Source organism: Talpa occidentalis, unplaced genomic scaffold (genome assembly GCF_014898055.3).
Source record: "Talpa occidentalis isolate TD23 unplaced genomic scaffold, MPIMG_talOcc4v2.1 talOcc4.10, whole genome shotgun sequence".
Taxonomy (NCBI): Eukaryota; Metazoa; Chordata; class Mammalia; order Eulipotyphla; family Talpidae; genus Talpa; species Talpa occidentalis.
The window spans coordinates 44,512,171-44,527,594 of record NW_023600993.1 but is presented as its reverse complement, the minus strand read 5'-3'; the positions used below and the strand labels follow the sequence as shown (position 1 = coordinate 44,527,594).

General features: G+C 44.6%; 1 protein-coding gene across 3 annotated transcripts in view; it reads right to left on the bottom strand.

Moving 5' to 3' along the window:
• PTPRG (protein tyrosine phosphatase receptor type G) overlaps positions 1-15,424 on the bottom strand; it is a 671,624-nt gene that overhangs the window by 87,942 nt on the left and 568,258 nt on the right. For all 3 annotated transcript variants that reach the window (XM_054695203.1, XM_037492051.2, XM_054695207.1), the window contains exons 9-10: positions 8,338-8,522; positions 5,183-5,291 (exon numbers count right to left, since the gene is read on the bottom strand). In XM_054695203.1, coding sequence (XP_054551178.1) covers positions 5,183-5,291; positions 8,338-8,522 — 294 coding nt within the window. The remainder of the gene's footprint in view (positions 1-5,182; positions 5,292-8,337; positions 8,523-15,424) is intronic.

Sequence of the window (15,424 nt, the reverse complement as noted above, 5' to 3'; positions counted from 1 at the left end):
CTCTAAATCATATACAGTGTTGTAAACCAGTGTTATCTCAACTAAACATGTCAAAATAAAACCCCATAAAATTTTGCTATTGTTGTTTTAAGTCAAATTCTTTTGTATCAACCCCACATCACCCTCTTTGGTGTTTTTTCCTTCCTAAATTTCTGATCTCCCATTTTTATCACTATTAAACAACATAACTTGAAATGGTTTAGAACTGTGGTCAAATACACATAACAAAATTTACCATCGAGTCATTCAGCGCACAGTTCAGAGGGGTCACATATATTCACACTATTGCGCGGACAAAGTTCTATAATGTTTTCATCTAGAAAAACTGAAAGCTGTACCCTCTGACCAAACAGTCCCTGGGCCCCGGCCCTTGTGGCCGCCATCTTCTTTCTGTTTCTATGAGTCTGACTCCTCCTGAAACCTCATAAAAATGGAACCAAACATGACTGTCCTTTTCTGACTGAATTACTTTACTTAGTATAATATTTTCATGGTTTATCCATGTTGTAGTGATGATCAGAATTTTTTCCCTTTTTAAGGCTGAATAATACACACACACACACCACAGTTTGTTTTCCCTTTTGAAAGGCATGTGTCTTTCCACCTTTGCTACTGTGAGCAATGCCAAATAGTGTAACTTAATAAAAAAAGGATCAACCTGCTTCTTTGTGGTTATTTAGAAAAAACAATGCTATAAAAGTTTGTTTCCTATATATACATGGCTCTGAAAAATGAGCAAACAATGCTAATCACCAAAATAAATAACATTTATACCTGCTGCGGTTCTGCTAAACCAGAAGCGGCAAGTGACCAGCATGTATTTTTTGTTTGACTTGCCAAGCTTTTTTTGAAAACCCAATTTGCTGCCAACATCATAAACAGTAGCTTTTACCTTAAAAGAAACCCAATTTCCTGCTTACCCTGAGAAAAAAAAAAACACACACTATCTGGCCAAACCAAGTTCACCTTCCTGCAGGGTCGCATTTGGTTGGAGCTGAGCATCCATCACCCCCTACAGGTGAGCTAGGGTCTCCAATTTCTGACTGAGCACCCTCCTCTCAACCATACATGGACACCTGAGTTTTTTGCAAGTCTTGACCTAAAGATGTATTTATTCATTTTGAGGAGTTGGAAAGTGAAATGTGCAAGGAGACAAAGGTGGAGAACAGACCAAACTAGAAATCAATACCTGTTCAGATTCCACATAAAATAAGGTAGCCTCGTCTCCCCGAGACTCAATATCTACCATCCTTAGTTGCACGAGGATCAACAGTGCACGGCCTCACACAGGTCTGCATACATCCCTTTGCTGAGACAGGAAGACGGTTCCTAGGAGCCCCACTTCTCCTGCCTTTACAAAGACTCTAATCAAGGGCAACACACTAAAGAGCCACTCCATCAGCAGGGCGCCGTTCCATTAATCGGGAGCAATTTCCACCCGCGTCAGGTCTAGCCATGCTGACTAGGAATTTTTCATAGCATCTTTCCCATCAGGGATACTTAACCTGGGGTCTCCAGGTCCAGGGTGCGGGGGAAATCACATCTGCATGCTCACTAAGCGCCTACTAAGCGGTGGTTCTTCTCCCTTCCGTCATAAATGCAGACAGCAAATCTCAGTTGTAGTCACAGGACCTGTGACTTTGTCTATGATTGAAATCAGGTATTTTCATACTGCCTTATAGTTTGCAGTGATTTTGGACTCTCAGAAAGCACAGTAGCTAACATACCCATCACTTATCATTTAATAGTTTAATGAAAACGTACATCTACTACTATATTCCAAATTTGCTTAAAATATTTTGACAACTGTATCTGAACATAATTGGTTGCCTTGCCTATGTATTTTATGCATTCATTAAAAACTCTTCTGAGAGAGGATCCTTTGGCTTTCCCAGGCTGCTACATGGGTCTGTGGTACAAAGAGCTCAGGAACCCTATTTTCCATGACCATAGAGAATTGCAAAAAGCCTTTAAACACGATGCAATGCACCTTTTCATGTGTTGAAGAATGCGGACATGGCAATATTTACTCTTCAGGGTGGTCCATGTTAGTAAATGAATGACTGAATTTCGGAACAAGAAATCTGTACACTGCTTGCACCTAAGTGAATTTTTGCAAGATACTAGACCACCCTTGGACATCATTTCCCCATCTGTAAAATAATACCTACATTCCAACTGCCACAAGGTGAGGTTCAGATGCAATCATTTATGTGCAAATGCCTGTAACTGTGAGTTATTCCTCAGACAGTGCCCACCATTACATTTATCACAGTAAGACAAATAGCACACATTTATTGTTATGATATCTAGAACACAGTATTGATATATTTACTATAAAAAGATCACTATTCCAAGTGGCATGAGGAAGTACCAGCTTCCTTCCTGATCCACATCCAGATGTAAACTTTACCACTGGGAAGCCTCATTATGCTGAACGTGGCTTCTGTGGAATTCTCTAAACTTGCTTTCTTTCCCTTTTAAAATTTAAGTCCTAGTAGCTGATCGATTTTGCACATTGGCCTTTCCTGCTCATAAATGCCCATGTGGCTCACCAGAAAAGGTTTAACTTAATCACCTTGATTAAGATTTGGATTGACACCGCCTCCTGGAAGCTGTAGGGAAGATGCCAAAGCATTGTGGGGAGGAACGAAGAATCTGTGCTCTTTTGTCAACATATGGGGACAAACATCGATATTTGATTAAGGCAACTCATGTCCACTTCTGAACAAAGAAAGTCTGTAGACAAGTCACTGTGATTGGATATTTTAAATATTCCATTTCCCTGAATTTATAGCTGACAAGGCCTTTTTGAATTACATTACATTACAAACATTTAATTTTTCAAAGTCTATGCAGAAGCCAGCAAGTTGAGGGGCCTATTAATCAGGAGAAGCAATTCTGCAGATTCCAGCTCTGGGTTAGAGCACATGGGAGGGAACAGTTCCCAGGCCTGAGTCTCAGTGAACCCCCAACCTGGCCTTCCCTTCCTTCTCGCCTTGGCTGGCACAGATCCTGTCTAGACCTGAGGTCCTTTCTCAACATAGGCCAAGGGGACCACACATTCAGGGCACAGGTAGACACATGCAGTGTGATTTATTTGTGGGGAAAAAAAATGCAGTTGTGTTCATTTCAATTAGTTTAAATGGAAGGATGTGATCAAGGTGAAGATTAGCAAAGAATATTAAAATATAAGCACAAAATTATAAAGCTAGAAGGAATCCTTGGAGGGGAGCCAGGCTGAATGGTTTCTTACCTAGGCTCATCATGTATTTTTTTTTTATGTCAAATCTAATAAAAGGGAGGCGTTTATAGTCGGAACCAGGCATGATGCTGATTACTTAACACGTGTGTGTGCCTCACACTATGGCATTTTACCAGGACCTGAGAGACTAGTACTGTTAACACCAGCACATTTTGGATTAGGAAACTATAGGTCAGAAGTTAGGGAACCTTCTCCGAGTGACAGGAACAACAAGGGGCAGCCAGGACTCAAACCTGGGCCCTCATTCCAAGGTCCCAGTTCTAAACCAGCACATATCACCCAGGCCATCTTGTTAAAACTCAGATTCTGGTGGTATAGGGGGTTAAAGTATCAGAGTTATCAAGCAATCGCCAGCCACTGCAGCCTGAGTTCGATCCCCAGCCAGAGAGCTACCCACATGGCACAGCAGACCACTCCTGACATGCCCACCGCTCCCGTCAGCAGTGTATTTCAGTGAATCTGCCTGTTCTGCTGCCCACTCTGTCTCTGGTGAGTTCTCTCACCACCACCGCCCCCACCCCTGCACCTCTGGGGTGCATACACCCCAGTTTTTGTATGCATAAATAAATAAAAACAAATCTTAAAAAGCAACAACAACTCAGATTCCTGGTTCCCACCTTCAGCAATTATGAAGCCATTGGGCTGGGAGGGGCCCAGAAATGTTCATTTCTCACAGGCTTTCAGATGAAGTGGCTGCTGCTGGTCCCTAGCCTACAAGTTTTACAGTAGGTGCAAAATTCACATATTCCAGGGGTAAGGTTCAAAACTTCCTAGTAACCGACTCAAAAAGGTCAAGAACCATAAACTAAAAAGGTCATGTGTAGGTTTCTCAGGGAGGACAAAGGCTGGCAGATCAGGGCCCAAGGCCTGGTCCCCCACTCCAGGCTGGTGCGCGTGCAGGTCACAAAACCAAATTGCGAACTCCAGGCCACAGGATGGCTGCCTTGCTTTGTAAATATAGTTTTGTTGGAACCAGGACTAGGATTACGTTGTTGCAAGTAAGACAGGTGGATTCTGTCTTTATTTAAAATTCTGGTATTTTGTTCATTTTTTTTTAAAGATTTATTTATTTATACCAGAGCTGGAGCACAGGCCAGAGACACCACAGGATGAGAGGATTCACCAGAGACAGAGAGGGGAACAGAACAGGCAGACTGACTGAAATACACTGCTGAGGGGAGCAGGGGGTGAGACAGGAGAGGTCTGCCGTGCCATGTGGGTAGCTCCCTGGCAGGCCGGGAATCAAACTGGTGCTGCAGAGGCTGTGGACAGCTTGACAGCGCGGCGCTCAACCCGCTGTGCCGCTGGGGAGGCCCTGTTCATGAAGTTTTTGCTTTGAAAAATATATTTTTAAAATATTACACATCTCGGTCACTGGGATTTTTGGTGCACTTTTAAATTGTGTATCGAGGTAAAACACCCTACTTCCTCACCTGAGTGCAGGCTCTGGGATGTTATACCAGTGACTAAACCAGCAGGAACGAATATCTCAAGCTCAAGGACCCTTAGGTCAGAGGGGAGACTGGACCTGTTTGGATGTCAGCTACTGGGTAATGCTAGAAACCCAGAAAGACTCCCTGAGAGTGGGACCCGGAGGTGCTTTCGTGATGTGACAGTGACAGGCAACGGGTGGGTGGAGATCCAAATACTTCTTTCACCACAGTTGAAAAGTAACCATAAAAACCCAAATCAACACTTTGCTTTTCCTCCCACTTCTGGCCTAGGAGCACCCCCCAGGCCCCATATGAGAGGCCTATATTCCCAATGCTTTCCAGGTGTGATGGAAGACCCCACACTGATTCTCAGGCCAGACTTGCTTTCTTTTGTCCAAGCACCTTGAGAGGAAAACAGACAAAGCACAAAGAAGGAAGGGGTTCAGGGCCACCTCAGGCCAGACAGTGGGGAAACCGGCCTCACCTTGAAAGAGCATCGTCTGGCTGAAGTCGCTGCGCATGTCGTTCCGACACACGGCCTGGACGCGGAACAGGTAAAGGCTATCAGGTGAGACATGGCTAATGGTGGCTTTCTGTTGGTGAAGAAAGAAGAGGCGATGACTTGTTGGGAGGCCAAAGCTAAAGTGATGGTAAGGGGCACTGGTAGGTTTCTGGATACCTGGCGGAGCCTGGCAGATACCAAGCCCCCCTACAAAAGGTTCATTATGAAAGGAGAAGCATTCAGAAATAACCTTGCCTGGGAATTCACTTTCAAATAGACAGGAGAAGGGAAATAGCAAAATCAGCCTTGGATTCTTATTCTTGACTGTTTTTGACCATGTCTTCTACCCTTCAGGGACTCATAAGCTTGGGCTTCTTCTTCTTCTTCTTTTTTTTTTTTTGTGGGACCCTCGCCTGCGGCTAGGGAACGAACCGGCGTTGCAGAGGCTGCGGGCAGCCTTGCTGCCCAGCGCTCAACTGCTGCGCACCAGGGGAGGCCCAAGCTTGGGCTTCTTTAAACTACCTTATAAACTGTATGTCCTAGATGTCTTCTAGAATTATCAAGCACATGGAATTTCCAGATGCCAGCAAAGTTTTGAATATCATTAATAAAATCTCCAAGTATGTATTTCTTTGTAGTTTAAAGGCCCAGTGGCTTCTCGACCACAAAAGATATGGGGCACGATACTAGGAAGAACGCCTGGCTGGAGGTGAGGTGGCTGAGATCTAGCCTTGAAACCCTGCTTAGTAGCTTAGTGATTCTTAGCCAGCTGTCCTCTTCCATCCTCTGCACCCTTGTAAGAGAACTAGATAACAAAGGCCAGGCAAGCCTTGTTCATAGATAGTCCATATTAAGCAACAGAAGGAATACCACTGGTGTACCACATGGGTCAGGCAAGCTACAGCCCACAGGCCAAATCTGGCCCTCCATGTGTTTTTGTAAATAAAGTTTTATGGGTACACAATCAAGCCTATTATTTATGCATTGTCTAATGTGCTTTCACCCTCGATTGGCAGGGTTGAGTAGTTGCCACAGAGAGACCTTATGACCTGTGAAGCCTAAAATCTTTACTATCTGACCCATTCTAGAAAAAGTCAACCCATTCCTGGTGAAACATCACCTGCTAAATCCAGATTCCCATTCCTCAAAGCTTTATTCCAAGAGCCTTTTAAAATTGGGGATTAGAGACTACCTAAAAAAGCAAGGAGTATTTAACAACAAGAAAAGACTGATTTTCAAAGATTTCCTAAAAGATGAGTGTCCTGTCATCCAAACATATATTCTGGACCAAATAGAGAAAGCAATTATGTGTGCTTAACCATTGAGTGGGTTTTTCCCACATAGCTATTAAAAACCTCTGACCAGGTATTAAAAGGTAATTGTGGTCTAACCTGCTGCTGTTGCCTAGAAAACAGCTTCCTGGTAAGAGCTGTGGGTGGGAGCCATGTTATTTAACTGTTAGCTTCCGTTTTCTCTTTTGGAAAAGGTAGGTAGTAACACCCACCACAGGTTTATAGTGAGGATGTGGAAGAGGGTTGTAACTGGAAAGTGCTACATAAATATTCTTTTAGGTTTCTGGGTCACAGTAACCATAAGTTAGAGAATAGCTTTGTTGCCACTAAGTCAGCACTCTTGACTTCTTGAGGAATTAAAATTAATTTTGTGTGTCCCCAAAGAAAATAACCAACCTTCGAAATTCTTATAAAAAAAAGAACTTGCTGTCAAAGCATGTTATTGTCTACATCTCTCTCTTTCTCTGAAACTAATTTATGCCTCATTCTCTAAACCTCTGACCCAGTCTTCTGTTCAGAGCAAAATTTTCGCTCCATCTATGCAGGGATTTATTAGAATTTGCTGCAAGGCAGTATCTATTCATCTTTGCATATTTAATTATTTTCTACTTAGAACAGGCAACTGCATAAGCATCTCGATAGTTTCTGCTGATTAATGCAAGCCATCTTTACTTCAGAAAGAGAAAAGCCCCTTATGGACTTCCAGTAGTGACAAGAGAAGGGTCAAAATACATCATAACCTTGGGTGCCTTTTAAAAGAGTCCTCTGATTTTGTGAAGCTCATCATTCCCTAATGTGGCCCAGATAACAATGTCTAATAGGAAAATTGAAAATATAAATGGAAATGAAGTAAAAGAATCTTCATCTAAAGGAATTCAAAGAGTATTATTCTATAACTGATTGAACTGGCCCTGGGGACTCTGAATTGGAGGGAAAAAGTGATTAACAGCCATGAAGACTCCTACTCGGTGCTATTGCTTTTCTCACGTGCATATACAATTGCAGGCTTCAGGGTTCCAAAGCCTCCCTTTGATGAACAATAAACACGAGTTTTCAAACCCAAATGTGTGTCACATTAAGTTTCTGTGCAAAGAGTTACAGACTAGTGCTTGTGAGGGTTTGCTCTTACGGGGGAAGATGGCTTCTCAAACATCTGTTGTTGGCCTCTTTGGGGGCTGGCCACTTAACATTTATGTCACTTTTAAGGTGAGAAGTTGAATTGGGCATGGATAGAATACAGAAGGAATACCACAGGTGTACTACAAGGGTCAGGCAAGCTACAGCCCACAGGCCAAATCTGGCCCTCCATGTGAGATCAGACATCACAGTGTCTGAGACGGGGTCAAGCGGCTAATGGGAATGTATGAAGCAGAGCCATTGTGACGAGAGGGAGTGGAGAGGACCTGGCCAGCTGGTGGTGAGCGTAGCAGGAGTGGGAGGAGAGGAAGAGGAATAATGGTAAGAATAACAGCTTGTACTTATGTAGTGCTTTCTAAGAGCCAGGACCTGTTGGACATTTGCATAATTTAATATTTACAGGAACCCTACCAGATGAAAAGGACTTAATGGAGGCTATTTTTTTTAAACTAATGAAAGAAAAAGCAGTCAGTTTTGAAGGGCCCAATTATAAAGAAATTGACTAGTTTTGCTTGGTGGCCTGGTCTAAGTGTCAGGGCAGGATGGAGCCTGGCAGACTCAGGGTACAGTCCACTGCTCTGCAGCCCAGTCCATGGCAAGTACAGGCATGTGGGGCTGGGGACACAGTGGTGTCCAGCAGGGAGGTGCAGCAAGGAACCCCATAACTGAAAGAGCAGCAAGCACCCCACTGGGAAAGGGAGATTTTACCAAATCTTTGTCGCTGTCCTTGGTAAATGTCTTCTCCTTCTCGTCCTCATTCTTGGTCCAGCTGTAAGAGATCATGTAGTTCATGATGGGTGGGTGGTAGATGGTCTCGGGCCGGCTCCAGGAAACCTGCAGGGCTGTCTGGTTCAGGGGCTGCACCTTCATGTGGATGGGTGGAGAGCTGCAAACTGAACACACATACGGACAAGCTCAGGGGGCCTCCAGGCACAAGGCATAGTCAGTGGCTAACCCGTGTCTTCTTCAAGGTTCCAACTTCCAGTAGGTGATATCCTAGTACCTGCCCATACTCCCTTCATTAAGCTCCTCCTACTGCTAACATTTGCACATCTGTTCCCCCTCTCTCCCTTTACACCCCCCCTGTTTCCCTGCTGTCACTGAAAGCAAGTTGCAGATGTCTTGACAAGTGACTCCTAAATACTCTGGGTTGTATCATTTACAGAAAAAGGCCAATCCTCCATGTAACTGCAGTGGACTGTGCACCCCCCAAATTCACATTAAAACGTGATCCCCATTGCCATGGTATTAGGTGAGTGTTTGGGAGGAGGAGATCAGATTATGAGGGTGGGGCCTCCTGAGTGAGTATCCTTATAAAAGACACCCCATTCCACTGTGGGAGGACTCAGCAGGAAGAACACTGTGAACCAGGAAGCAGTCCCACCAGGCAAATAATCGGCCAATACTTGGATCTTGGATCAACCTCCCACCCCCAACTTCTGGAGCTATGAGAAATACAATTCCGTGCTCTGTAAGCCACCCAGTTAGTGGTTCTTGTTACAGCAGCCTGAGCTAAGAAATCAATCATGTTTGGCCAACAAAGGGCTGCGTGTCAGATGGGGGTCCCCACACGCTGTGTCACACAGCCGTGTATACAGCCAGGTGTACCATCCAGGTGTCAGTAATTATACCCTACGATGTCACATAACAATAAAATCACCTAAGGACTTATTTCTCAGGATGTATCCCAGTGTTAAGTGATGCATGGCCACCTAGGTTGCCATTATCATACCTAAGAAAATAAACATTAATTTAGTAATATCATGTCACACAGTCAATACTTGAATTTCTCCAAATATCTCTAAAAGTTTGTGTGCAGCCCCCTCCCTCTCCCCACCCCATCATATGCTGCATTAGCAGTCACCTGGCTATTTATTCCAGGATGGACTTTCGGAGGAAGCCAGGCCATTTGACTTGTGGAACGTGGACTAACTTAATTGTAGATGAAATTTTATTGTGAATAGATTAGTGTGCAAACAACTACAATTTAAAATGAGACTCTAGGTGATTTAATAGCAAAGGTACAAAAAAAGGGATGACTTTTCTCTGGACCAGAGAACCTTGTGTGATTATCCTGGGGTGGGGGGGGTAACGAGCAGCCAGGCTAATGAGCCTTTTTTGTCTTGTGGCTGGAACGTTCTGCATCTGTCTAGGGGTAAACTTATTAAAGGGTTGAGAATAGCTAGTCAGAATTGTGCCCTTTCCCAGGGCCTGTGGTTCTGGTTCCAGGGGCTTACCGTCTAGGGCAGTTTTCCCAACCTCGGCACTACGACCTCTTGATCAGACCGTTCTTTGCTCTTGGGAGGTGGGCTGACCTGCGTATGTAGGATGTCAAGGGGCATGCCAGGCCTCTACCCACTAGATGCCAGTAGTATTTCCCTCCCAAGTTACAACAAATAAATATGTCTGCAGAAAATGTCAAATGTCGGGGGAAGGATGCAAATTGCCTGTTTGAGAACTACTGGTCCAAAGGGAGGAGCTGAAGATTCACCCAAGGATCACATATGTGGCCCTAACACTGCAAGCCAGATGGGACAGATGGAGGGGAGGTATTTTCCAAGCTTGCTTCTGGCACCTCCTAGGGCCCAACTATACACCAAAGAGCTCCCCATAAGCCAGACTCCCCAAGAGCTCAAGCCCAAGGCAGTCCTGGGGAGCACAATAGCTTCCCTGCCAGAGGAGCACAGACCCAGATTTAGGGCCTAGCTGCTGGAGAAAAGCAGAGATTGGTTTTGACAGGGAGGTATCCTTTTGCTCTTCAACTGCCAAGCTGCGCTTCAGTGGAAGAGACTGGCTTTGGGCGACTGAGACAGGAGGAAGAGATAAATTAATGAGGCATTCCCATTGCCCTGCAGAACCCCGGGAGGCATCACGATGCCTGCCAAGCAAATGCCACCAGAGCTGGGACATCAAACAAAGAATCTGAAGGGGGGCTTCCAGAAACACTGGAGGGGAAGCGACAGAGTGTGGGCACCAGGTGGCGCTAATGTACCATTTTTAAATACCCCAACTTAATAAGTGTCTTATAGTTTCTGGAGACAGCAGCACAGAAAGTGTGTGTGTGTGGGGGGGGAGGGAGTGTAGTGGGGGGGGGTAGATGAGGGAAGAAGGAGGGGGAGATCAGGAAAAGATCTAAACCCCAATCTTCCCAATGCACCAAAGAAATTTGGAGATTTATATACTGGGAAATTTCCATCTCTCATGCTGATGACCAGATCAGATTTCCTGACTTTTTCATCGCTTCCCACCTCCTACCATATGCTTATTAATCTTCCTTATTCTGAAGCCATCACTTCCCTGCTCCAGTTAGTGGTAAGCTGTTTAGGGATGAATATCACTAACAATTACATCATAATCACATAAATAATTCCATCACCCACGTGCAGATGTACCCATTCTTCTTACTTATTCTTTGAAACTAAAATAGCTATGTTTTTCTTTACTGATTAAGATGATTCATTTTAAGACTTTAAAAAAGAAACCTAACTAGTATAAAAATGTAAGAAAAAAGTAAAAAAAAAATCATTCTAAATCCCACCACTCAGAGATAATTATTGTCAACTTTCTGGGGACTGAACATCCAGATAGCTCTGCATATATATGTAAAAGTGCATATACAAATGAAAACTGAAATGTTATAACACAGTAACAGTTTTCTGTTGTTGTTCTGCTTTATTCAATATGTCTCAAAATATTTCCCTGTCAATAAACTGAGCTTGGTATCACTGCTTTGAATGAAGCTTGGCATTATATATCTCAATGTACTAGAAAATACTGTGTTAAGCTGGCAATGGAGGCAGGCCCAGCTTCACACAAGGGATCACCCCTTTGTGTCCCAGACCGAACATCAGAGTTTATCAGGGGTTTGCACCTAAAGAGTACCAAGTCCTGACCTATGGGGAGAGTAGCTGGAACAGGAATTTTTCTCAACTCTCCTTTGCCCCCAATTCCTGACAGGGGAGGGTTTTCCTGGGCCAGCTTTGGAGGAGGTGCCTGCAGATACCGGAAGGACTAGAACACGGCTGGGGAAACTTTTCCTATAAAAGGCCAGAGAGTAAATATTTTTGGCTTTGCAGCCATATGATCTCTGTTGAAAAGACTCAACTCCGCCTTTGAAATGCAGAAGTAGCCTAGGCAATACATAAACAAACGAGCTTGCAATGTCCTGCAATTTTCATGTGTCATGAAATATTCTTCTCCTATGATTTTCCCCAACTGTTTACAATTTGAAAACCATTTCCCAGCTCATGACTACAAAAAGTCATGCTGGTGGTGGGTAAGTTTTGACTTGTCAACTTTCAGGGGGTCCATGGTTTGCTGACTGCAGACCTGGAAGATTAAGGGAGGCCAAATCCTTATCTGAAATATGTTTATCAACTGCACCATATTCTGAATACCAAATTCTGCTCCTCAGGACAGTTGAGAGGCCCATCGTTTACAGAGCGGAGATTCTCCCTAGTACTTAGTACCATGCAGAGTTATATTCCTGGCTTCACTGACCACCTAGAATGAATTCTGTCTTCCCACCAGAATGTGAGCTTCATCCTCCAGGCTTGTTTGTTCCAGTATTCTTGGTTCTGAGACACAGCCTGGTACACAGTGGGTTTTTAATAAACATCGGCTGAAAGAACTGGGTGGATGAAATAAATCTCTTAGTATATCCGGGTCCTCAGTTCCTGTGTGACTAGACCCTCTTCCACATTTCCAGCACCTTCACTTCCCACCCTTCCTTCTCACTCCCTCATCTCTCCCTAATCCCCACCCACACCAGCCTCCTAAAAGGTGGGGCTTCATCATTAGCTCCCCTTCCAGATGTCAGATTCCAGGCCTCCTGAGCTCCCAGAACAACTCTGTCTCTCCTCAAAGTGCCTGTCACACCACATCCTCATGATCAGTCCACCCCTCTGTTTAACTGGATTGAAAGTATTTTTACAGCAGGGAATAAACTCCCTATCGCCAGTGTCTGTGACAGGGCCTCAAGTTTTGCTGACAAAACACAGGAAAGCATTTTGCTCTTCAGTCAGGACCACTGATAAAGTTCCCATGTATAAAATCGGTGCCACACAATCTATTCCTGGGTCACCCTCAGGAGCTCCAAGTTGATGCAAGGAGTCTGTCCCGATCTAATTCACACCTTCACTAATGGATGCCTTGCCAACCAAAAAATGTGTTCCGATGCAAGTGACAAAAATCCCAGCATGCTTGGTGGCTGGGGGAGGTGAGATGACCAATGCTCCCAAAGAACCTCATGTTCCAAGCTTTGTTCTTTTCAGTGATGGAAATGCTTCCTTGAAACGAAACCACCCTCTAAATTCCAAACACAAAAACAGATAAAAGCGGCACAGTGGAATTTTATAGAATGGTTTGGGAAAAGTGGCACAGCATCTTCCCCTTATTTTTAGGGGATATGCTCAAAACCCTCAGTGGATACCTGAAATCATGGATAGTTCTGAAAAATTTATATACTATATATGATCCTACACATACATGCTTATGATAACGTTCAATTTGTAAATTAGGCACAGGAAGAGATTGACAATAACCAGTAGAATAAAACAATTAGAACAATCTGCTATAATGAAAGTGATAAGAATACGGTTTCTTTCCCTCTCTTAAAATGTCTTATTGTAGGTAATATTTTCAAACCACTATTGATTGTGGGAACTGAAATCTCAGAATATGTAACTATGAACAAGGCAGGACTACTGCATAATAATAAAGTATGAGCTTTGCAGCCAGGCCCATATAGTCTCTTGTGTTTGCATCTGTAAAGTGGTTGACTAGTACTCAGCAGATCCTCTTCACAGGGTGGGGGTGAGGATTGCAGAGAACATTATGGTGAAAACAGAATTTGTGGGCCTTGGGCCCAATGGTATACACAAGCAAGTCTCTGGGCCTATATAGTGTTTTTAAAAAGGACAAATTTTCATAGAAAGACAACTTTTACAACTGGGCCTGCATTTATAGATAGCAGTGGTTGCCTGGAACAGCATAGTAACTCCCCACCCTGTAGACTGAGAGTATGTTAGCTCTGGTTTGCCACACTCCCCACCACTCCACATTGTCTTTATCCAGCCTGCTTCACCCACAAGTGCCTGGCATGCATGGCCAGGTGGCCCACCATTGTTTGCCTGAAATGAACACCAAGAACACTGTTGGAGGCATATCAGGTACCCCATACCCTTGACAACCCCTGCAACTGCACCTAACACAGGGGAGCCTGCCAGAGCCTGATAAATCCTTATACATAAAATTGAAGCCTTTTAACCATGTGGGAAGTGCCATACCCAGCTCTCTAAACAAATATCCCCTCTGAGGTGCTCCTGACATCAGCCTTCCCCTTCTCAGGGGCCTGATTACATTCCCACCGGGGTCTGATTGCTTTTCACAAGCATCTCAAATGATGCTCTCAGTGCCAGCTCTGAGAGTTTCTGCCTTCATTCTGAACCACCTTTAATTACGATCCCAGACTTTGTTAAATAATGAGAGGTATCTAGCAGAGCACCCAAGGTCCTCTGATTCTAAATCAACGTCAAGGATGTTTTCTCAGCAATACCAGAAGGAAAAGATTGGGTCCTTGCCCCCACCTCCAATCCTCTTCATTTGGGGACATGGATAAACGAATGTGGTAATTCTGTCTAAAAGTCCGTCTAACTTCCAAGTGCCTGAAAGCATTTGGACTGATCCTCCAGGGCCACCCTCCTTCAAGTTTCACACCTGAGCCAACAGGTTAACTATCGAGCAGGAATCAGAGATGGCCCTGCTTAAACACTGCCATTTGGTGCTGTTCACTCTTTCACAATGCTCGTCAACAGAAGCCAAACTGCTGCCTTTGGGGGGTGGGGGGAGAGGCATGACATCATATACCACACAGGGTGGGGTCTGAGGGAAGGGCCTGCCTAAGTCAGCTGAGGACGGCAGGGAGATGCCTCCCCCTGGGACCTGCCTGGCAGGAAAGAGAGAAGGAGCACTATCTCCTCTAACAAGCAGAAGGGAACTATTCAAGAGGAACACAGCCGTGAGCCTTGCCTCGAACAGCTTAAATGCCTGTCATTTCTTTATCGCCCCAGCTCAGCTCAAGAACCCTTGAATATGGAGTCCTTTAGGGGAAGTTTCCAAAGAAATCGCCTCAAGGAAGGATTTCTCTTTTTGAAGGGCTATATCAAAGAGGTCTAGGTAAACACGAAATCCCCAAAGCAGACCACATTAAGACTGCAAACCTGGAATCTTGGTGCTTGAGGGGCTACCTCCTCTGTCTCCACCCAAGGGCTCATGAAAGGGAAATCACTCTGACAAAGGTGTCAGAAACCACAAGGATGAAATGCAAACAGGACCCAGCTCTGGCATTTTTGGGATTTACAACTGTGTCCAGTTGGAGTTGTTTGCTGTCAAGCACATGCCAGAGGCCAGACCCCATGCATTCATCTCAGATAATCCATAGACGACAGACAGACAGGCAGTCAGACACACACCTGAATCCAAGAGGTGGGTTCAACTCTGCCCGTTAAAGATGGATGAGGACATTGGAGTCCAGAGAGGCCAAGTCACTGGACTGGGTCAAGGTCACAGAGCAGGAGAAGGGTTCAGAACCGGAACTCGGTCTCTCATATTCCACACCAGAAAAGTGGGGAATGCACAGGGGTGATCATGTGTGTTCTATCCACTTACACCTCCCACATCTGCTTTCCTATCTGCAAGATAAAGATGTGGGGAAGCTTCCTTGGTGCTTACAAGGAGAGAACAGCCCTACGCAGGTGCTCTGTATCGCTCCTGCAGCCTCACGTCCATGGCTTCC